The following is a 25482-nucleotide window of genomic DNA, read 5'->3' on the forward strand; positions in this document are numbered from 1 at the left end:
TCGGGAGGGTAGGCAAGCCTGAATCAGATACTACAGTATCGGCTTCTCCCGGAGTGGCAACAATAAAAGTAGGCAAGTATGATCTGATTAGTTGCCCACAGCAACATTCCATCTGAAATAAAACTCCTATCTTAGTAAATCCCCCCCTGTGAGTTATACCACACACTGCTGCCACTCAGTGCTGTTGTTTACATAATAAATATGTTGATTCACACACCTTGGAAGGGGCAAAGTCAATTGGTGCATGGGTATCCTTGTAGACGGGTACTGGACGGGCACCCGACGTTGGGATCCCGACTATCAAAACACAGACAGCCGGGTTCCCGACGGCCACCTGCTATTTTCCCTCGTGGGGTTCCACAACCCCCATAGAGGAAGAATAGAATATGTGGCTCGCTTAGCGAGCCACCGTGCCCGCAGCATGGCGAGTGCAGCGAGCCCGCAAGGGGCTTAGTTGCCCTCACCATGCTGTCTGGGTCCGGCCAGTCGAGATCCCGACGTTGGGCTAATGACTGTCGGACCCCTGTACCACACCCATTGTAGACATGGTTAGGAGGTGTGGGTGGGGCGTCTCCGGCCAGGGTTAAGGCAAATAGTGAGTATTTTGGCCTGGTTTTGTGTTTCCTTTTTATTTGATATATCAGGAGGTTGTGAGGCTGCATAAGGGAGGCTCGTGGCTAACAGGAGAATTCAAAGATCCCGCCAGGCCTTGCATAAAGCATTTCCCATTTGGGACTGCTTGCCGGCCTGAACCATGACCTCTGTTTGCTGGAGGTGTGCAGTGAAATCTACTGTATTTCTAATAACTAATATGTTCCAACATTATTGAAGGTGAGGCAGCACATACAAACTTCACACGGATAAGGACCTGCTTGGGACCAAAACCACCACCCCAGGACTGAGAACTGTAGCAGAACGATGCCCAATATTTAAAAAAAAAAAATTCTTCCCAGTAATATGACCGGAGTTTTTGCGCAGATCCAACAAAAATCGACAGACATTCAAAGCTAATTTAAGTGTGTTAGATAATTGTGTGATTATGTAACTGGTCTCCGGGCTCTCACCAGAATCCTATGTCCACTAACAGTAAATCAATGTGTACACATTTAATGGCCTCCGCTGAGGATGCTCGTCAGAGCCCTATGGGTGACCATTTATCACAAAGTTGCTTCATTAACTCAGTGAAGGCAGCAATGCCGTCGACGTCAGGACCAAAGCAAAGTCGACGCGAGATACTATAATGTACTACACAGTGTTAGAATTCTAATCATCCTTAAAAGATTAGGGAGTTTAATCTTCCTCATACGACTTAATTTCGACACTGATCTTATTCCTTAGTTCTGGGATATTAACAAAAAAGCCGGACAACGTAGAACGCAACATTTTTTATTAGCCAGTCTGATTGGTTCTCCTCGCCTCCGTTTATGTCTTTCATTAACGGTGTAATTCATACTTGCCTACTTTTGAAAACGAGTTTGAGGGAGATTATAGTTGGTGGTACAGTTTTGTATGGCGCCCTTGAGGGGGCATGTCATGCTCCACCCAAAGGGCGTGTCTAGCTCCATATATGGACAGATTGTGAAAAGAGATTGTCAAAGAGGCATCTGGATCGTGGGTGTGACCTGCTATATCTGAGTGGAATCTTTTAAAATTCAATGTAAATCTATCTCTCATTCCCTTTTTCCCCAAAAATGTAACAGTGTAATGTGGGGTAGGTGAAATTAGGGAGATTGTTAGACTAATGAGGGAGAGAGGGAGATTGCTGCTATTTCAGGGAGTCTCCTGCAGAATGCAGGAGGGTAGTCAGCTATGGTGTAATTATCCTGGGTTACTGCATACACCACCGTATGAGGCGCAGTAACAGCATCTATACAGCAGGGGGACTGATTAACACCTTGTTATACAGTTCCCATGAAGACCTTTGTTTGGCCAATAAATCCTTTAAGGTAATTGTCTTATATGTATAACCATATGTTTAAACCGGGGTACAAAATAATCTCATACGGAGACATTAGAACATGTATAAATCATTTCACAAAATATATAGGATGCTGCCAACAGATTATTGTAAAGGATATAAATACTCAAATATATATATACACCACAGTAACATACAGTATTTGTAACATTTCCCTTTGGTTTAGAAGAATAATTCTTGGTCTTTCAAAAAAGGATCTTTTATCGATGTATAATTTGTCATTGTCTTTAATCAATTTTGGACAATTGACATTATATTTCATCTACTTTACGATGATATACAACAGCAAAGAAATTAATGTTGTGCAAGCCGAAAAATCAAGGAGGTCCTGATCAATTTGATCGATTTTAATCGATGTTGGGCTTCCGGGATGAAACCACATATTTACTAAACAGATGATTTTCTTTCTTTTTAGATTCATTTTTTAAATGTTAGTAAATGTGTATTTTAGTCCTGGAAGCCCAAAATTGATTATCTTTCTTAAATCAATCAAAGAGATTAACCCTTTAGGTTTACAGATGGAGAAGTTTTTATTCACGCCAACAGTGCGCTGTGTCCCCTGTCTCGGTATTGGCCGAGACAGGGCAAGCAAGCGTCTCACACGCTCAAGGGTTCCATTGCTGTGAATGTGGTGCCCAAGTGCCCCATTCTCGACAAATGGTGCGCCAAGATGGGGTGACATGGCTGTCAGGATGAGTTAAAATGGCTCCATCTGTAGGTGCTGCCAGGAGAATTGTAGTTTGGAACTAGGGAATTTAGGGTTAAGATGCAGGGAAAAGGGATAGTCACTAGGGGGGAAGGTGGATGTGGTATGACTGCCTGACAATCAGGATACCGACAGTCAGTATACCGACATCAGAATCCCAACTGCCGATGCTCCGACAGGGGGGGACGAGTGCAAAGAAGCCCCTTGCGGGCTTGTTGGCTCGCTTTGCTTGCCACAGGTTCTATTCTCCCTCTATGGGGGTCGTGGACCCACACATAGTTGGGATCCCCCTGTCGAAGCACCGGCAGTCGGGATTCTGACTTCAGTATACTGACTGTCAGGCAGTCATCCGGCACCCGGGGAGAAGTGTAGGGATAGGGATTAGGGTTAGGGGGATAGCAATCACTGCCAGGACCTGGAAGACACTGCTGAAGATGCTGCTGCTACTGGGACCAGGTAAGTGACTGTTGGGCCACCAGGGAAGTTATGTAAACATGCTATCTCTGTCAGCATGAAGAATAACAACATGGTTATTGTCAACATGCCGGCAAAAATGGTCATTTAGACAATTTATGCAAATGCTTTTTTGTCCATTTTCCAGCTTTTGGGAGCAATGGTTGAAATTTGTTCACAGACATTACCAGATTTTCATTCCAACCAGCCACATTGGAAAGATAATCCTATAGTGTGTAACCAGCTTAAGTGGGCCAATAGCAATCACATACTGAAGGCATCACTTACAATGGACTCATGACCGTGATCGCTGTGCCCATATTGCCTATAGATTGTTAAAACAAATAATGATCAGTGGCATGTTCTCTAATAGACTACGGAATGCTCTAAATCAGGGGTTCTCACACTATTTTGCTCTGGGACCCTGTCAGACAAAATACATTTTTACAGAACCCCAGCAAGTTACTGCAAAATGGCCGCCACCTGTGTGGTAGAATTGCAGAAGCTTAAAATGGTGCTAGGAGTCTGAAGTAACAGACAATACAACAGATTTTTCAAACTCCTCGGAAGACAGAGTCGCCACCTACTTTGGGGTCAGGACCCACAGTTTGAGAACCGCTGCAGTAAATTACATGGGCTTCTTCCATCCCGGCTCTGATTGGTTTTACAAAGCCTATTAGGATTTATAAGCCGGGATCGGTAGGTGGCGTGTCATGTACAAACACAACCACGAGCCACACAACACACCAACTTGTCGTGCCACAACGGCCAACTTATCGCTGCTACCACTACCTTGGGGCAGCAGTGACCCCGAACCAAGTTCTTACTGTGCCTGAAATCAATATTTTATTTTTGACACAGCTACGTTCTAATCGCCTGCGACAAAGTTCTATGTTTTTTCTTTCAGCGAATGCTCATTAGAGTGCAGGGATCAGTCAGACCCAAAGCATTAAATTAACACTAAGCCGATGACATTTATGGCAGCGATGTCTATCGCCAACACACGGAGATCACGGAAAGTTCTACGCAGTCATTCTCCGGCTCCCTTAATCCAAAAACATAAAGATCCCAGTGTTCCTCTCTTCCGTACAGAGATAGCACAGAAAGGAATAATAACTAAAAAGAAAGCATTTTTCTATGGCAGTGTTATTAATTAATGACAGTGACCTTTCTGCATGGTTTAGATTAGCTGACACACAATTACTAGCTGCAGTCAATGGCTGGGTGACATTTACACTCGTTACTGATACACGTGCAGAGGAGAGGGGATGAGGGGGGAAATATCACCACTTACAGGAAGGACCGGCACAGAGAACGGCCATTGTGCACATAAACATCGACGTACGGCTGTCTCCCGAGATGATGGGCATTACAAGCAGAGGGGAGGCCTCAAAAAGACTCTTCCTAAATTTGGGCTTTTGGGGTGGATATGTGTGGCGTTTGCACAGATTGTGGCAAATCTTGGTTGGAATAGGGGCTGTTTAGTTTTGTCCCAGTGGTACATGTGCGAATAATGGGAGATATAAGATTGGTGTGGGTAATATTGTATAGATGGGAACAGGGCAGTAGAGAGCTTGGCCGGGCCCAGGTATTCCTCTGAGGGGCTTGGCCTATACAGGGAGGCGTGGCCACGCACCCATAACATAAAATACAGAAAGAATAGGATTCTTAGTGCCTTCCTGGCCTCCGGCTTCCAGGTAATGGTATGAGAACCAGGGCTCCCCATTAGACCTCAGGACCATCTTAAGGTATGGGCTTAATGGGCAGCTGTCCAAGGGCCCGACAAGACGGATGTCACAAAGCCCTACCCCCATTCCATACAAACTCCACAGTTTGCAGATCTGTTTAAAGGAGGTGAGGATACAATTATATGTTTCGCCTCATTGTAGCCCCGCCCCTTCCCAAAGATGATGCGGATTACAGAATTGGTTTCAGGGGCTCTGGGAGCTGCGGGGGCAGCGAGAGACTTGCCCACCTTCTCAGGAGAAGGAGCCTACCCTCCTGGCCATTCTCGGAGGGTAGGCAACCATGGTGTTTCGCTCCTCTACCATTACCAATCGGAGTAAAACTATTTTTTTTTTAAAACCCCCCAAAAACTATGAGCGACCTTTTCATGTTTCGACCAGTGGCGACTCCAGTCCATGATTTCAAGTTTCGACCAGCTGCAGCACAGTCCAAAATTCAAATAGGGGAGCAACACCCACTGCCAGTGAGTCAGTTCGGAACGGCAGTTGGTGGCAGTTGCTGTGCCTCCACTATTTGAATTTTGAACTGTGCTGCAGCCCCTCCTCTGGAGCCTCCCCTTTTGCATGTGTTTACCATATGGTGTTGACCTATCGACTTTTGACCTAGACAGCCCTCCGGATACCACAGCGGCTTCTTCTGGAACTTACTCCTGTCTAAAACGCACCAATAAGTCATTTGTTCCCTCCAGCGAGCCCACAAAGCAGATACACATATACCGCACTGTACCGGAATCACACAATAATGCATCAAATGGTCCCATGCAATTACTTATTATGGTAAATTGTGTCTTTGGATGATTTCATGTGGAAGTGAAGATGTCATTATGCACGGGAAAGATAAATAGAGCGTTTCCATCAGCAGAATCTATTATAATAGCAGTAACTTATAGTGTGGCTGCACTCTGAGGAGCCCTCGTTGTGGGGCGGGCCCTGTCAGCATAGTTGTGCAAATGCTTTATCCTTCCTTGTTTTCTGCAGGTCCCAGGTTTTGCCCATTCTGTATTTAATAAGGCAGCTCCTTCTTCTCCTTCTGTTGGGTAAGACCCCTTACTCAGGGGTAATTTACTAGGATGGGATTTATATTGAATATGGTATGTTGCCCATAGAAACCAATCAGATTTTACTTCTACAAGATCATAGATAGAATCTGATTGGTTGCTATGGGCAACATCGAATCTTCAATTGAACTTCCTTCTTAGTAAATTTAACCCTTTAGAGCAGAGCCGACTGTAGGCATAGGTGAACTAGGCAAATACCTAGGGCATTTGGAAAGCCAAGGGACATCGCTTCCAAGCCTAAGGCCGATTTACCTTGATAGCCGGCAGTGGCGGGTCCGGAATAGTTACAATGTGTAAAAGGGAAAGGAGTACTACTGTGTGGCGAAACATGAATAAGGGACAACTACATGTCATATGATGTGAATAAGGAACATTACTGTGTTACATAACATGAATAAGGAACACTACATGCCATGTAATGTGAATAAGGGATACTACTGTGTGGTGTAACATGAATAACGACACCAGGGGGGGGGGGGGGGAATTTACTAAGATGTGTATTCTACTTCACATGTGATGTTGCTATGGGCAACCAATCAGAATATACTTATTTATTTAGCACCCTCTAGAAGATAGTAGACAGGATCTGATTGGTTGCCCATAGCAACATTACATGTGCAATAGAATACACATCTTAGTAAATTTCCCCCTACATGTTATGTAATGGGAATAAGAGACACCATTGTGACATAAAGTGAATAAGGGACACTATCATGTGATGCAATGTGAATAAGGTTGCACTACAGGATGACGTAATTTGATTTGGGACTATTGTGCGACCATGCCCCTTCCCAAAAATACCTCACCCCTTTCTGGGGCATACCCTTTTGCCTCATGCTGTCCCTATTAAACATATGGGGTTATTGCTAGCACAGGAAACCAAAAATGTCTACTTACACCTTTGTGAATAAAGATTGATATGGATGAGGGGTGATGGGGTGTTTGTGGCTTCTGCTGTGACCTGCGCTGCTGGGGGTATTGAGTGCTGTGCTGGGAAAGTGGTGCTGGACCAGAGGCAAAACTGGTGGCGGTGTTAAGGGGGCACCAGACAAAATCTTGCCTAGGTCATCAAATCAGTTAAGGACGGCTCTGCCTCCGAGCACAGTAAGAAGTTTTATTTAGGCACCAAACATTTCGCAATGTCCCCTGTGAATGGCTTCCATAGGCTGTGCAACTCTTACCAACACCTCTAGTCCTGTCTCCCTGATTGAACCACATGTGCAATGTGATACATTCTGGGGCTTGGACCCTGTAGGCATCGCCATTTGTTGATCGCATTGCTTAATAGAAGTCTATGGAGCCCAATCGGATCTCTCCCAGTGCCTCTATGGTGCGTGTGTCATCCAACAAATGCGTGGAAGGACTCTGGCTCATAAACTTGAGAGTCCTTGTATCGCAGAAGGACAGCTCTTATCCGGGGAGCCGGTTGTAATTTTTTCCAGCATGCAGCGTCATTAAACGCCGCTATGCTCGCAATGAGCGGCAGTATTCATAACATGCTACATGCGATGCTTAATGCACCCCACAACATTTTAGCTAAGTCCTGACACAAATTAGCCTTTATAGAAGGCAATAACTTTAAATGTTCTAATGATATATTCAATGTGGAGAGAAAACGTACAGTAATTTGCATGGTATTACATCTTGGCAGACTCTGTCTTTTCGTGTGACTTAGCTAGGTACACACTGTGCAATACACAGCGTGCCAATATGTTAATTCTGATTATTGCGCAGTCATGCTCATACAGTTGCAGTTGGATTTGCTATCACTGCTGCTTGCTTGGACATCATCGGAAGGATTACAGCACCCACGATGCTGCACGGGCCGTCGGTCATAGAGGAAAGCCCTAAGAAATTCCTGACCTCTATGTGGCGCCGCGCCTCCATTTTTCTCAAACGGTGGACATTTTTACCACCCCCTCGCCATTTGTCGATGCCACCACAAATGCAGCGTGTACACGATCGGTCCGACAAACTGCATGTAGAAAAAATTTACCTCATGATATTGAGGGAAGTGTATTGTTTACATAAGAACAAAACAATAACTGTTTAGGGCGGGATGTATTAAAATACATCACCGCCGGACTGCAGCAATGCTAGCACATATGTATTAACATTGCAGTGCGACGACGGAGGCCCCCCACCCCGCAATACCTGTGGTGTGCGGGGGCAAGGGGGGGGGGGTGGTGGTGGTGGTGTCTCTGCCTCCTACTCCCCTCACGACGGAAAGTCTAAGCAGGCTGTCCCCGGCACCTTCTCCTCCCCCCTGCAGTCGCTAGGACGTCCGGCTGCGTTACTAGGGAGAGGAAGAGTTTACCTTCCCGGGTCCAAGAGGACCTGGAGGAAAGTAAGCCAGGGGGAGGGGGGGGGGCTAGTGTCTGTGGTAGGGATCAACAGAGGCGGCAGGTTGCGGTGGGCGGCTATAGAAGCCCATAGGTGGTGATACCCTGCCCGGCGAAAACAGGGCGGCCGGGTGTTAGTACATTTGAAAATGCGATAAAACCCCCAAAAACGGGGGTTTTACCACATTTTTCGCTAAGTACATCCCGCCCTTAGTCACATTGGGCCAGATGTACTAAGCTTGAAAAGTGATAAAATGGAGAGTGATAAACCACCAGCCAATCAGCTCCTAACTGTCATGTCACAGGTTGAGTTTGAAAAATGACAGGTACAGTAGGAGGTTGGTGGTTTACCACTCTCCATTGTATCACTTTTCAAGGCTTAGTACATCTCACCCATTTTGTATACAGGAAATCAGATGCTCTATAGACATGTGCAATTTGCCCTTTAATATCGCTCAACATAAAGAAATAAAACTCCCCTCCCCTGTACCCCCCTCATGTGTAGCAGTCAGCTAAAATCCAGCAAACACTGAGACTTCTACTATAATTATAAAAAACGGTTTACCTAGCAACATACAGTATATATTGACGTGTTTCTTGTACACCTCTAATGCGGACTCATGACACATTAATTAGGTATTGAGCATCTACCAGTATTTCAAATGTCAAATGATTATTTGAATGTTAAGTTCTAGCATCCTGCATCCTTACTCATTATAAAATGCTTAAAATACCAATAAAAAATGAAAACAGGATTTCAGATAATGGATATATACAGAGCGATGGCTGAGCCTTTTAATTATATTATCTGACATAAATTTTTTTTTTCAGCCCACAATATAACCGAATTTATCTAATGCTGACTGTGTACTATACATTATACCAGGCTGTACTGTGGCTATCCAACGGTTGTGAAACTACAAGTCACAGCATGCTCTGCCACTGTTTTGCTATTAGGGACAGGGGAGCCGAGAGAGGGGGGGAGCAGGTACTAATTACCCGGGCCCAGGCTTGCTGAAGGGGCCCCGCAGCGGCCCTGGTTCGACCCCTCCCTTCCCCCTCCGTCCCTCCCGGGTATCACCAGTAGCACACACTTCTACAGCATGTGCTGTTCTGACAGCAGGCTCAACATGAGTGTCTCACTGACAGCGTGAGAGGTCATGCTGAGCCTGCTGTCAGCTCAGCACATGCTGTAGGTGTGTGCTGTGTCTGAGATTACAGTTTTTAGAGTTTTCTTTTACCCACCGCTAAACATTTTGGGGGTGTGGCCTAAGTGTGGGAGGTGCCCACACCACCCACACTTAGGCCACACCCCCAAAATATCACTGGGGCCCGGCATTCCTCTCGGCTGCCCTGATTAGGGAAGACTAAAACTGTAGCAGAGCATGCTGGGACGTGCAGTTTCACAACAGCTGTGCCTGCATTATACAATGTACACAAAACACTTGGATGCAAGTCGGTTTTGTCAACTTATATATATGTGGGTACCACGGAGCCCATCGCATCGCAGACCATAAGATTTCCCCCGATGTCATACAATGTTAAAATTGTATAGTATTCTATATGGCATACAATGCCATACAATGCGATTTTAAATTGTATAAGCACCCTAATGTTAAATGCACCCCCACTATGAACGTGAACCCGAAGCGTGGTGAGAGCAGAGAGCCCGCGTGGGGCAGCAGTACGCGTCCTCCGACCTTTTCATACCCCCACTATCCACGTCGGCGTGGAGTTGATTTTATATAGTGTGGCGAGCGCAGCGAGCCCCACGAGGGGACGGGGAATACATGTAAAGCAATACGCGTCCGCTCGCCACGCTTCGGGCTCGCCACACTATATAAAATCAACTCCACGCCGACGTGGATAGTGGGGGTATGTAAAGGTCGGAGGACGCGTACCGCCGCCCCTCGCGGGCTCTCTGCGCTTGCCACGCTTCGGGTTGGTGTTCATACTGGGGGTGGCGTGGGGGTGCATTTAACATTGTAAGCACCCATTAGGGTGCTTAAAAGCACCCATTAGGGTGCTTATACAATTTAAAATCATATAGGGCGCTTATACAATTTTAAATCGCATCGGTGTGCATCCGGTGTATGGCATGTGATGCGATTAAAAGTCGTGCAACTTAATATCGGGGGCGCCGTGATAATACACAAGTACCTATATGTGTTTTATCGCACTGTGCACTCCTCGAAGGAGACTCCATCGCATTTCAATTGGTGGAATTGGCTGGTAATGGGACCTTCGCACACAAGATACGTTTATCAATGGCGTGGTGGGAGAGTTGTGGGCTATGCAGAACTGTATGTTTGTGAAATACACCTCTTTTTCAGCAGGGATATAGCTGGTGCATAGATGCGTATAATGCTGTGCATTTAGTTTGTTGCATGCAAGGAGATAATACAGATGTGTCTTTGTACTTCCAACATTTGGTGCCTTATAGAATGTGACACTCCAAGGCGAATAGTGAATAGACTTTTTACATTTTCACATATCTGCCATTGTGACAATGTTTAATAGGGCTGAGCATCGGGAGCCATGGCACACTGATTGCACAAGTGTGCAGGGCATTACTGGGAGTTGACTAAGTCCCATGAGTCTTTGCACAAGAGGTCAAAAGCTGAGAGGCTTGTGCTGAGCTCTGCTTGGTGGAGCTTATCATATGCTTCTCAGGCCCATGGAGGACAGCAGCAGCAGCGGCCTCATCATGGGAGGGTTTTTAATTAGAGGCAGAGCTGAACCTATCAGAGCTCATACAGAGTAAGGTACAGAGGGACAAATGCTTTTCATGTGGTATTTTATATATATTTATGTTTATATTAATCCCCCCCCCCCCCCGCATTACCCATTTACCAAGTTTATACTGCCTTTACTATGTGCTTTGACAGTGTAATATTATCCCGTGCAGTTTGCACCCAATAATGACAAGTGGGAGGGGGCCCCCTGTCTAAAGTGATCCCTGGGCCCCCCAAAGGCTTAATTCAGCCCTGGCTGCACACAGATATAAGTATAAAACACCAAACACGTTTTATACATACGCAGACTTGGTCACATACAGATGTACTAGTAAGTCTCATTGGTCAGTGTGTGCTGGCAATATAGTTTTGTTGCTTCTAGATGTTTTATTTATGCTAATTGTATATGTAAATTTTGAGCAAAAGAGACACTCTGCCAATTCTGCCAAGTGGCACAGGGGCTATTTGGTGTGACCTGAACAACAGTGTATGAGGACTCTGTATTTGGGTTTAACTTACATTGAATGCTACATTGTCCCCTATAGTGTTTAACCAACCAATTCAATGCTTGCTTTTTTGTGTTACGGGTTACAGACAGCAGTATTTCCCAAACACCGTCATCGTGTCCCCTAGCCATCCAGGTTTTAAGGATAACCACGCTTAATGGAATGCAGTCAATCTACCTACAGATGGTCAAAATACTGACCACCATTGACCAATGGTCAAAGGGCCTTATTCTGGTTCATTCTTTGAGGACGCTCGTTCGGACGGGGACCAATGTTTTGAGTCTGCGCGTGCATAGCAGCATTTCTGCACATGTGCATATGGTGGGAGCAGGCGATTAATCTGTTCACCGATTGCACGCTCCCTGCCTTTCAATATCAGGGCATTTCTTTGTTCATGTGTACAAGTGGTCTGGACATATGTGTGTGACTTTCCCATCATTTGATGGTCGGCGACCATCGAAAGATGGGGGAGGTTCCCACTGGCATGCAAATGGTTGTTTTAAAAACGGCGTGCGAATGAAGGCGGGCGTACCACCATTCACCGAGCGTGTTCTGGATGACGTGGTACTCTCATATATTGTCCATGTGAAATGGTGTCGACATAGACACCAACTTTTTTTCACAAATCATGTCTACTTTTTGACCTCTTGACATTTGAAATATCTATATTCTGACCATGTCGGCATTTTAACTGTTAGTATTTTGACCATGTTGGTATTTTGACTGTAGGTAAATCATACTGAACCCTGCCTAAGTATATCATAGGTGATGTCATTAGCTCCTGAATTTGGCAATATGGAATTAGGAGGCAGATATACTAAGCCTTGGAGGGTAATAAGTAGAAAGAGATAAAGTACCCACCAGTCAGCTCCTAACTGACATTTTTTAATCACAGCCTTTAACACGGTAGTTAGGAGCTGGATGTCTGGTACTTTGAGGGCTATTCAGACCTGCACGGTCAAGTCTGAATTCACCCCCCCCCCAGCCGAAGGTGGGGGTTTGGGTGCGCAAACCCCTGGAGCAAACGCCTTTGGTTGAGTTTCAAACTCGCCGGGGTCCTTGCTCAATGATAGGCAGGCAAGGGGCGAACGCAGGGGACCGGCCAGAGTTTTAAGGCCGTGCCCACAAAAAATGGTGGGCGCGCCCATAGAAACACTGGGCATAACCCTGCAAATGCAGGCGTGCCCATGCATCCTCGGGGGTGGGCAGGCTGGCGTCACATGACGTCAGCACCTGCACCCAGTTCGGTGGGAAGCGTCCATCGGAAAAGTATACTATTCAGAGTGAAGGCTGAAAAAAGAAAATCATTCGATGGTATCGACCATCGAACGATTTCTCTTCCTTGCGACCGCATACAAGCAGATGTGTAAGTATACACATCCGCTTGCATGCTAGCATGGTCAATATACGCAGCCTAGCGAGTTGGTCTGAATCAGGCCCTTTATCGCCTTCACTTTATCTCTCTGCAAGGCTTAGTATATATATCCCCCTAAGTTATTTTAAAAAATCATCATCAGAAGATACCGTAGGATGAGCAAAGAGATCATTATTACCTGTCGGATGGTAGATCACTGGCAGTTGAGTGTTTTACTCCAGAGCCGTTCTTAACGGAGTCTTGCCGTACGATCCCCTGGGTCCTGCCCTTGTCTGAGGCGGCTGGTGTTATTAAGTCCCCTGAGGGTCCCTGGTATTGGGAATTCTCTTGTAGCTTCGCCTTTTTCTCCTGAGGTGCTTCTTCGTTCTGGAGCCCAGGCTGGGCCTCTTCGCCGGCCTTCTGTGCTGTGTTTGACCCACTGCTGTAGAACCAGGCTCCTGATTTGGTGAGGATTTCTTGTTGTTTACGGCACAAATTACATACCCACATTACCTGCATGCCGGGGAGAGAAGAACGGAACGTTAATCAGGGAAATGTTAGTTTTCATCTAATATTGCAGCAGGTTCCTGCAGGTCTGCTTGTGTCATGCAAGAGAACATCACCAATCATTGTGCTCAGCAGGCTTGCAATGAAATGAGTTTGCATTATAAGAGGGAACAGGCGGAGATCACTCTCCGGGTATATTGCTCCATTTTGCTGCAGAAATCACATATTGAATGTCAGACACATATTTACTCATTTAACATTATACTGAGTAATAACTTCTAGCCACAGTAAAGCCCTTTAAAAGGTACAAAAAACAATAATCGGGTGTACCACCTTGAGATGACTTTATCTTGACTAAGTTTCTTAAGGTGGCCATAAACTTGTGCGTTCTGCCCTTGGAGAAGTTGCCCCGCGATCCCCCATTGAGCCCAGGCGGCAGGAATAAATGCGATATGTTGTATGCGGTCCTTTCGCATACACTATATCCAGTGGCGGCTCTTACCTCTGTGGAGGAGGGGGCTGCCGCGATGCTGCCCCCTTCTCCGTTGCCGGTCCCCACCACCGGCACCCGCTGGTCCCCGCCGCTGCCACCACTGAAGCCTGCTGCCGGTCCCGACCCCCGTTGAGGTCGCGTGACTGACACATGCACAGTAGCTTCATGCACTGACCCCCAGCCTCTCTGGGCTGCTTCAGCAGAAGTCCATAGAAGCATATACACGGTCCCAGGTCTGGTGCATGTGCAGCATCGTCCTCAGTACTGCTCATGTGCAGAACCAATTTTTATGGTCTGCTTCTGCAGCAGCCCATGGAGGCATCTCATAGGGAGGGAGCATCTCATAATGGGACTGCCTTGGGTGACTGGCAGGTCGGGCTTCCAATCGAAAGTCACTGTCAGTCACAGTGAAGCCAGAGCAGACTCATAGGCTTGGATGCGATCCAACAGATTGCCTCTACTTCTGGTAGGACTTGCAGGCTCCGGTGCGATGCGCACGGGACCGCGCGTCGCACCTCATGTCAAATGCATGAAATGTGAACACGCAGCAATCGTATAAAAAGTGACCAAGTTGCAACACAGTCGCACTAGTGTATGGCCAGCTTAACTCACTGCTGTAGTACATAGCAAGGTCCCATTAATGGTTATAGGTAATCTAGGCTGCTGCCTGTGGTCCGGTTGCCTCTGGGGACCCATCCATCCACCTGACATTTCTATGATTTTTTTGTTTGGGGTATTTAGAGTTAGTGGCCTGTTGAGACCCTCACTTCTAATCTGAGTGGTCAAACATATAAGTTTCCGAATACAGACCACCTATCTCATGAACCTAAATAGCATTGATTACTCTTCGCCGATTTCTCCCCTATCTAATCCGAGCGACAGTAGTCACTTTCTTATCCCCTGTAATGACCTTTGCTACTGTACATGCTATATGTAATGTAAAGCTGGGCACACACTAGGCAATATATGTACCCACGATATATGTGAACAGCATCGTTCACAGGCATATCGCATTGGCTGCGCAGCACAGCCGATGTCCGATAAATAAGCAGATATATGGAGCCTCTGGCTGTGTGTATGGATGGTCCGCCAACTGCCTGTACCCTTATGCAGGGAACTGATGTTACAGCTGGACTGGTAAATTTAAATACCCACCAGCTGGGCATCCCGACTGACACTTTGAGCGGCTAATCGGCAAGTGTGTACACTTACATGGATCAGCCGTTTGGTTGGCGCAACAGCGGGACCACCGACATGTTGGCCAGGTGTGCACCCAGCGTAAGGCTTCATCATACCTCGCTGAGTAGTTAAGGAACCAGAACAATACTTCTGTTGAATATTATTGTAACCCCTAAACTACTATGGGCCTGATGCAGGTTAACCCCGCCCCGTCGAGCCCCCCCCCCCCCCCCCCCCCGCGCACGGCTGCAAACGCATTTGATAATCGCTCAGGCTGCGGATTCGCAGCACAGCGAAGGGGTCTGAATGAGGCCCAATGTCACACGCAGGCAATGTAACATGTTGTATTTCAATCAACCGTCTTTACCAGAAAATGTAAATGGAGGATGTCTTAATTATGAATAATGTATCGTTTTTGTATTTTAATGTTTCCCTATATAGAGCAATAAACTGCTTTAATTGTAATAGGCAATTAAAAATAATCTTTAATTATTTAACATTACAAACCAAAGAGTTTTTAAATATTTAGCCTCTTAAAATAGTTTTTCTTTTAATGTGGATATAAAAGCATTTCTTATAATTATAACTATAAAATGTATAAATAGGTCTGGCTAAGAAATAGTCTGCTAAACTCCAAATGTATGAGACGGAACTGCAATATCCTTTATAGCTACAGTATGTGCAGGCGACATTCAGACGTATTTTATAACATTTATTACCATAAATAAGAAGTATACAGCAACACAAACTAAGGGGTATGGGTAAAAGCCGGACCAGGACAACACCCCCGGACCACCGGACTGGACATAAAATTCTGCAGTCCGGAGCTTGTAGCGTCCGGTCTGGGGGTGTCCTGCCTGGGGGGGGGCTGCCTGTGACGCCTGTCGCCAGGGAGTGGAGGAGGGGGATAATAAAGCCTCCCTGTAAGGTCTGGGCATGTAGCAAAAACCGGACGGGCCGGACAGAGGCGTAGCTACCGTAAGGCAGCCACCGCGGCTGCTTGGGGGAGGAAGCGCCAGCGGGGCGCCCCCGGTGCCTGGGCACTCTGGTCAGACCCCCCCTTACCCCTCCACATGCCGTCGCCACCGCATTCAGTCCGGCACCGCAGATAGCCTCCGGGCTCCGTCTCCTGCAGTAATGAAAAATGACACAACAAAATGGCTGCCCCCTAATAGCAGACAGTTTTTAAGGATGCTAGAGGAGGCCGCCGCCTCCTCTAACATCCCTAAAAAAACTGTCTGCTGTACGGGGGCAGCCATTTTGTCGTGTCATTTTTCATTACTGCAGGAGACGGAGCCCGGAGGCTATCTGCGGTGCCGGACTGAATGCGGGGCCGGCAGCGGCATGCGGAGGGGTAAGGTAATTTTTTGGCGGGGGGGCGCCACAATATTAGTTACGCCTCTGGGGCCGGACCACATGGGGAGGCTGTAATCTCCCCTCCCCCATGTCCCTGATGATAGCTATCACAGGGAACCCCCCAGACAAGAAACCCCCCCCGGACAGGACACCCCGCGGTCCGGACACTACAAGCTCCGGGCTGCAGATTTTGATGTCCGGTCCGGCGGTCCGGGGTTTAGTCCAGGTCCGGTTTTTACATAGTCCCCAAACTAAGTGGTTTCCTGAAGGGATAGGGATTTATTAAAAATGGATTTTTGACATTGTGACCATGTTGACATTTCATTGGTATCGACAGGCTGAACAAGTCTGCCAATATTATGAGTGTCGACATAACCGTCGACACACTGGTCATGATTCAGCCCAGCGAGCAGGTAGCCGCCGCACCGCCTAGCGCACGCCCCCCCAACACTCCCCCCCCCGCCCCTATGTACGACTGCGAATGCGTTGACAACACATGACAATAAATAAAGCACAGGGACAGACACTTAACTTGGCTGGAGTTGACCTACTGTAAGTGAAGAATGTTTTTGTTTTTTCATGAACAACTTAACGTGGCCCTTTTGTGTGTCAAGAAAAAAAAAATCTTTTTGCTTTGAAGTCGGTAGGAAAAACAACTAATGTTGTCTTCAAGGTAATATTATAAAACCTGGGTTAAAAAAAGCCTATCACTAAATACTAAATTATTATACATTTTATTTATAAGGCGCCACAAGTGGTTGGCAGCGCCGTATATAGAGCACACATTAGAACAATACAGGGTGCACAGAACTAAACAGAACAGTAACTGAAACTAAAGCAGAGCTCAGGTAACAATTAGAAGCCCAATTCTTAGTGTACAATACAGCCGAGATGTAGGGAAGCAGAGGAGTTGTCAAGTGAGAAGCGATATGGGTATAGATGGTGGCTGAGCAAGAGAGCTGTATCTGATGTCTGAGAGAAGAGGGCTGTGAGAACAGAAGGGAAGAGGACCATGCTCCAAGGAGCTTACAGCCTAGATCAGGCATGTCCAAACTATGGCCCTCCAGCTGTTGTAAAACTACACATCCCAGCATGCTTTGCCATAGTTTTAGCATTCCCTAATAGGAAAACTGTGGCAAAGCATTATGGGACTTGTAGTTTCACAACAGCTGGAAGGCCATAGTTTGGACATGCCTGGTCTAGATGGAGAGGGAGACAGACAGGAGAAATAAGGTGCATGTAAGGAGACCTGAAGGCAAGAAGTGAGCATGGCAGGGATGGTCAGGATATGAGACAGCATGTAGGAAGAGCGGCCTCGGAGACATAGGTACCGATTTATGTTTTTGCTGGTGGGTGCTCAAGCCAAAAATATAGGGGAGTGGCTTAATGGGGAAGGGGCGTGACCACAAAATAATACCAATTCATATTATGCAGCACAGTTATCTCCAATATTCAAATTATGGCAGCAGTGGCAAATACATAAATGCCCCCACATTGCAGGTACATAAATGCCCCCCACATTGCAGGTACATAAATGCCCCCCATAGTGCCAAATACATAAATGCCCCCACATTGCAGGTACATAAATGCCCCCCATAGTGCCAAATAGATAAATGCCCCCATTGGTCAAGTACATAAATGCCCCCACAGTGCAGGTACATAAATGTCCCCCGCAGTGCCAAGTACATAAATGCCCCCACAGTGCAGGTACATAAATGCCCCCACAGTGTCAAATACATAAATGCCCCCACAGTGCAGGTACATAAATGCCCCCACAGTGCAGGTACATAAATGCCCCCACAGTACCTGTGCCAGCATCAAGGGAGGGGGAGTGCGGTGGGCCATTGCTGAGCTACTTAGTCAGTGCGTGCTGTGTGGCGCCGGCGTCTGATGTCAGAGGCTGGCCCGCCCCACGTCCATGTATCACTCCGCGGACGGAATACACTCTTCCAGCCATCCCAACATACTGCTTCCAAGGCAGCGGGTTCGGTGATGCAAGTGCTGCAGCCGCAAATTAGCAAGTTAATACGGTGGCCCAGCAGCGGGACTCAGGTCCGTGGAAGCTCATCAATTTCCATGGGTGCTCGGGCACTTGAGCACCCACGGAATGGGCGCCTATGCTCGGAGGGTACACTTTGATGAACTGGTGGGTTTTCAGCGCACATTTGAAGCTTTGCATGGTCGGGCAAAGTGTAATAAAGCAAGGGAGCTCATTCCAGTGAAGGGGCAGCACGAGGCGACCGTTACTGGCTGACTGGAAAAGGCAGGAGGAAATGTGTAGCTGGGACAGGTCACTGGTACATGTATATCAAGGTTGCCTACTTCTACAGGCTTCTGCCAGAGATGAGACTGTCAGCAGAGTTGCGGGGGGCGGGGCCTGATATCGGCATCATCAAGCCCCAGCCCTGCAAATACCGGGATTTGCGGGTCTCTGATTTGGGGGCGGGCTAAAAGAATGTAATTTTAGCTCCGCCCCTCCCGAAAAGCGTTGAATCGCTGTATTTAAACACTAAGTTGCGCTATTTAAATACCGGGACCCTGGGTGAATGTGCTGGAACCTCAGAATCCGGGAGGTTTGCCCACCTTTCCGGGGGGCCGGGATGGGGACCCGATTTTCGGGACCCTCCCGGCCAATCCGGGAGGGTAGGCAACCCTGATGTTTATACTATGTGGGGCTGGGGTGAGTCGCTGGTACATGTATATACTATGTGAGGCTGGGGTGGGTCGCTGGTACATGTATATACTATGTGAAGCTGGGGTGGGTCGGGTGTGGTATAACACACTGACAGTCGGGATTCCGACAGTCATTAGCCCGACATCGGAATCCCGACTGAACAGCGGGGGGAGTACAATAAAGCCCCTTGCGGGTTTACTGCGCTTGCCATGCTGCGGGCGCGGTGGTGAGCTGCGCTTGCCACCTATTTTATTCTCCCTCTATGTGGGTCGTGGATCCCCACGAGGGAGCAGTCGGGATTCCGACGTCGGAGTAATGACTGTCGGAATCCCGACTGTCGGTGACTCATCCAGCACCCGGGTGAATCACTGGTACATGGATATACTATGTGAGGCTGGGGTGGGTCGCTGGTACATGTATATACTATGTTTGTTGTATCACTGTTGTATCACTGTCTCCTATTGTATAGCGCAACGGAATATGCTGCGCTATATAAGAAACAATAAAGAAAATAAATATATAAAGTTTGCACTGCAAACTTAGTGAGCCAATGTCTTCTACACAATTAGTGCCCAGGTGCCCTCAGTTATTCCCAATGTGCCCAAATTTCAGTAAGACTGACGACTATTGGGCAGAAATGTATTTTTTTTATATGTTGCTGACATCACCAAGATAACCTCCTACACAAACATCAACACCAATTTCTCTGTACTTCCTACGCAGCATTCAGAGCAGTAAATTAGTTTAGAAAGCACTTTGCATATTTCACAATGAGACTGATCTTTTCCTGCAAGACTCTGACAAAGAAAGAAACGCTCCGTTCAGTGGGAATTCAATGACAGCTGCCAAAGGCTGACAGTTAGATGAAGGATGTGAAGCTTATAGTGAGCGTTAATCACTCGTGCTCTTTCTATCCTCCCATTATAGACTGACAATAGATAAGCATACAATTAGAATGACTTCATAGAAAGAAAGGCTACATATCAAAATGCAGATGTAATAAAACAGCAATAAGACAAAAATTTTATTAAATGGAAAGTAAAAAAAATAAAAAATAAATAGGGGGGGGGGGGGATGTTTTTGTTTGGCTGGATTAGGGAAAGATCTCCTGTGGTCATAGCACAGGATGCAACTTGCGGTTATCGGCGGTCAGAAACATTCTATTGAATATGGGATGTTGCCCATAGCAACCAATCGGACTCTGTCTTATTCTAAAAGATGCTACACAAATAAGAAGTAGCATCTAGAGCAGTGTTTTTCAACCACTGTGCCGTGGCACACTAGTGTGCCTTCAGTTGTTCTCAAGTGTGCCCCCAGATCTAGAGATGCCCAAACCAGTTTACAGCCACCACCAGTTCAACTGTTATTTACTGTTCTCTTCTTTTCATGTAAAGGGCCAATGTATTTTATTTTGTTACCAGTGTGATTGTTTTTTATATGGGGGCCAATAGGTTTGTTTTTTTCCTGTGGGGGGCAATTTGTTTTGCACTGTGGGGATCTCATGGTGTGCCTTGGCAATTTTAAAATCATATTTAGTATGCCGCAAGGTAAAAAGGTTGAAAATCACTGATCTAGAGGGTAGGGTCTTGCATTGGAGCGCAAGGAAAGACTGATATTAGGGGGAATGCTCTAACATCCGCGCCCCCTTACCGCCGCACATCGCCCACATAATTATTGCATATGCTGTAACATATGCGATAATTATGGCAAAGGACAGCTCTTGCGTTAGGAGCTGTCCTTTGCGGTGAGAGACAGCGGGTCCCGCGGCTCTCCCCTTACCCGGCGTCCTTTGCGGTGAGAGACAGCGGGTCCCGCGGCTCTCCCCACCCCAAAATGCCCCCCCCCCAATTTGTGATTTGAATCATTATTGCCCCACCCACTCACAAAGAGCCCAATTGCTGGTATTTGACCAGTGGAGGAGGTGTGTGTACAGATGGGGATGCTCTCAGATGGCGCCGCTCTCAGCGTTGCCGCCAGACCGCAGGTTGCTGCAGGTTTCTGGCACACTGATAGCCGGGGACGCGACATGGACGTGCAAGCATCTCACGCACTCGTGCACCATTGCCGAAAATTGGGCACGCGAGCATCTCGATGTGCATGCGGCCCATTCTGGCACAGGGTGTGGCGCGATGGGAGGTGCTCTGATGAGATCGTCTCCATCTGTATGAGGCTTGCCGGGTGCCGGGGTGGACACCTGATTTTCAGAAGCTTCCTGGTTGTTCTGGGAGGATGGGCAAGTATTATACAAATTTACAGCTGAGAACGCTTTCGTGAATCAGGCCCTTAGGCATGGCAAGGCCGCCTCGTGCACCCGGATCCCTCCATGTAACGTACCTGCAAAATGTTGCACGCGCATCGCTAAAGTGCGAGCGCTTCGCTACACAGCAAAGCGCTTGCACAGTACGGCTTGCCCCATGGCTGCGCTGCAAAATCCAGATACAGGCCGGACATGTTTTGGGTCACAGATGCAGCATGTGACCTGTGTCAGGGCCGGAATGGCATCTGGCACTTATGGCAAATGCCAGAAGGGCATACTTGCCCACTTTCAAAAACGAGTTTCAGGGAGATTATAGTTGGTAATAAGAGATTTGCAAAGCGCCCCATTAAGGGGGCGTGTCATGCACCACCCAAAGGGCGTGTCTAGTTCCATATATGGAGAGACTGTGAAAAGAGATTGTGAACGTGGCACCTAGAAGCGTGGGTGTGCACTGCTACATCTGAGGGGAATTTTTTAAATGACTTTTATCCAAATTTAGATGATCCGCAAAGCAGTTAGTAAGAGATACTATACTTGGTAAAGTGCTGGGAAATGGTGCAGATGATTCAATGTAACTGTATCTATCTCTCATTCCTTTTTTCCCAAAAAATATAACAGTGTAATGTGGGCTAGGTGAAATGAGGGAGATTGCTAGACTAATGAGGGAGAGAGGGAGATTGCTGCTATTTCAGGGAGTCTCCTGCAGAATGCAGGAGGGTAGGCAACTATGCAGAAGGGCCGATGGCTTGATGGGCCGTCCCTGACACCTATAGAAGTGTGGACTAGCCGAGCAGGTCTGCCTCCCGGCACTCTACATAGCCGCCCAGCATACAGAGAGCTGGCGACCTGAGAGGAGGCAACACCCCTGTGACTCATCACCACGCTCCCTCATTGTACGCACACAATAAAATGTCTGATTTAGAGCCCCAATCCTTCACTGCCTAACGGCAAGGCGTTCTTTCCTTTACACCCTATGAAAAAGGTGTTTTGTTTTTTTATATACATTTTGAGCTTGCTATCTAGATGCAAATTCCATCCAACTCAGCATTAGCCCAAAGTATCCAACACTTTATGTAGAACCGGCCAGGATTGCTTGCTGCACTATCGATAATTATAGCGATATAATCAGATAGAGGAAAAGCAGGTGTAACATGCAGCAGTGAATTTACAAAGTCTCAGTGCATAAAGACCTTTGGAATATTACATTGGGCTTTAAGAATCACTAAGATGCCTATGGGAATCCTGATAGTATGTTTGGGCTGCCAAATGTCCACGCCAAAAGAACACGACTTTGCTGCGGGAACCTTATCAGATTTAATTTCTCAGTGCAGATTGGGAATCTAAGAATAAAACACAGCGCTGCATCCTTCAGTTTCATTGTGTTTTTTTGGTTCTAGCTATTTATTAAAGTGACATGGAACTATGCTGTAAAACATTTCCATCTTGGAATCCATCTTGGCGACCATTGAAAGATTACTTCTGAACTCTCAAATATAAGTCAGTGGAGACCGACTTACATTTGCGGGCACCGGTTTGAAGACAGGGCAAGCGGCTGACATCATGTGACGTCAACCGCCTGCCCCCAGCACTCTTCGCATTTGCGTAGGAACGCCCAGCGTTTTCATGGGGACACCCACAGGGGCGGATAGGCCCACCGGGAAACCGGGCCATTTCCGGGGCTGGCGGTGAAGCGGCCGCAGCACTTTGCCAAAATAAAAAATGGCCACGGGAGGGCTGCTGCGCATGCGTGCACAGCACCTCCCAGGCTCCCAGCTCCCCGCCGGCCGCCCAGCTGGGCCCAGAGCAGAGGAGTGGCGCCGTTAATTGACAGCCCCACCAAAGTACAGACACCGGGAGGAAGCCGCTCCAGGTGAGCCGCCCCCCCTTCAACCCAGCCCCCTGGGAGCGCATCACTACCGCCGCCAACCACCCCCCCGGACGCTCATCACTATCGAAGCCACATTTCCCCCTCCCCGCGCTCCCGAGCCGGTTTTGGGTCCCAATTCGCCCCTGGACACCCATAAAAACGCCCCTGTCCGCCCCGTCCCACCTACATCCCTCTCATGCACAAACCCCAACAATTGGGTCAGGGGCGGATTTGGGTTCACTGCAAGTGAACCAGAATCGGTCGCCTGATGTGTAATTTAAAAACATGTCAGCCGTAGTTAAATCCACAGTATCGGACGCATCTACGCTAGAACTACGCTGGGCTGGCAATATTGTTACAAGCAGATAACGGTGCGTCACCGGCAGCCTGCATAAATTAGGCCGTCGTGTCATTTGTAGGATATTTTTGCAATCCAACTGCTTTTGAAACTTGCATTCCGCTAAGAATGTAATTACACCGAGGTAGAGTTTCGCTGTTTGCTGTGATTCCACAGAGAGCGACTACCTCTTGCCAAAATAATTGGCATCTGAATAGGAAGTAATTAGATTATTAAATAATTAGCACTGGGAAGGCATTGTGAGCCAGATCATCTCAATCACTGTTCAGCTATCCGGACAGCTTGTGTTGCAGCGCTGCATTATGGTGTCCGTGCACAGTCATGGCTTTGGACGCAGCTTTTAATGAGCCGACATCAGCTGAAAACAGATTCGATGGCTACGGTCGTCTCTTCTTTTGACCAGCGATGATAGGAAAATGTAAGCTCATGAAACAAGGGAACAATGTGATGATCATATTTCAGGAACTGTGTACTTGCCGGGTATGGTATAAATTACCGACTGTCAGGAGCCCGACAGGGGGGCAAGCGCATTCAAGACCCTTGTGGACTGGCTGAGCTTGCCACGCTGTGGGCTTGTAACCTATTCTATTCTCCCGTTATGGGGGGTATGGACCCCCACGAAGGAAAGTAGCCCATTTAAGTTGGGATTCCAATGTTAGAGAAACGACCATCGGAATCCCAACTGTCAGTCATTCATCCGGCACCCAAAAATGACCAGGAGGCTAACGGAAATCAGACGGCCCTGGAAATGGGGTAAAGTTCCTGCATACCTCCAGACCCCCAGTAAAGCCACAATGACGTGATTGGGTTGCCCCCCATCCTGTAGGCCACATACCCAATACACACGACTAGGCATTCCCCACCCACAAGAAGCAGATTTCATTTTAGGTGGTGTTCTTGTGGTCTCTTCCAACATGGGAACACCTTGCATGGAACGGACGGCTCGAACTTACACAGGTCCTAAGAAGAACTCAGTAGGAACCAGACACCTACTGGTATATTTTTTTAAGTGTTAGTTTATAGAAGTGGAGTTGTTACTAATAGCAACTAAGAGATTCTACGTATTATTTATTTAAGTTTTCCCCCAGCACATCAAGAAGTATCAGCAATAAGACCTGAACATTACACGTCAACTGGAAGATCTTAGCTGCATGTATTTACAAAGATATGGCTAAACCACCAGGCTTCCGCAAGGTTTCTCTTGCACTGGTGGTCCCTATATGATAACAACAAATTATATAGGTAATATAATGAGTTACTGTTATTCTGTAAGATAAAAGCACATATAAAAAGATGTCTAAATTGAGATCCAACTCACCTCACGTCACCCTTATATCTTCCACATGGCACTACAAGAGTCTATACACTCTCCCACTCTGTGGGAGGTACTCAGGTACACGTGTGGTATGATGGATGGACAGAGAAGAAAGGCACGGCAGAGAGACTTTTGACAAACCACTCTAGGTCCTAGTGCCCGCCTGCAATGGGAAGCTGAATGCGCCTCCAAGAATCTGTGCTGTCAATCCTTTCACCCTACTCAATGTCCTTCCCTGATACCTGGTGCCTGGAGATTAATGCTTCCATTGCCTCCAGCAGTTACGCCATTGGGAAATGCCACCTTTAACAATGACCAAAACACATATGGCAATGGTCCTTCCAGCAGTGACCTAATCACATGTGGAAATGCCACCTTCAGCAGTGACCCTTCAGTTATTATAATGGTGTCCCTGTACTTACTGTAAAAGCTATGAACTAGGACTAATCTGTACTTGGTTGGAACCATTTGAATTTCCCTCTAAGCACAGATGCAAAGATTCGGTTTGTTATCACCAATTAGACTGAACGGAATACACAAATATATATTTACTCTCTACAGTGGTGTAAGTTTGTCCCAGTTGCCCGGAGGCAAGATAA

The 25482-nt window shown here is 47.2% G+C and overlaps 1 protein-coding gene across 45 annotated transcripts in view; it reads right to left on the minus strand.

Annotated features, from left to right (window-relative positions):
• The window catches only part of RIMS2 (regulating synaptic membrane exocytosis 2), a 558076-nt gene that overhangs the window by 374454 nt on the left and 158140 nt on the right, over positions 1-25482 (minus strand). For all 45 annotated transcript variants that reach the window (XM_083186888.1, XM_083186889.1, XM_083186886.1 and 42 more), the window contains one exon: positions 13077-13390. In XM_083186888.1, coding sequence (XP_083043014.1) covers positions 13077-13390 — 314 coding nt within the window. The remainder of the gene's footprint in view (positions 1-13076; positions 13391-25482) is intronic.

This window comes from Crinia signifera, chromosome 5 (assembly GCF_055691185.1).
Source record: "Crinia signifera chromosome 5, ASM5569118v1, whole genome shotgun sequence".
Lineage (NCBI taxonomy): Eukaryota > Metazoa > Chordata > Amphibia > Anura > Myobatrachidae > Crinia > Crinia signifera.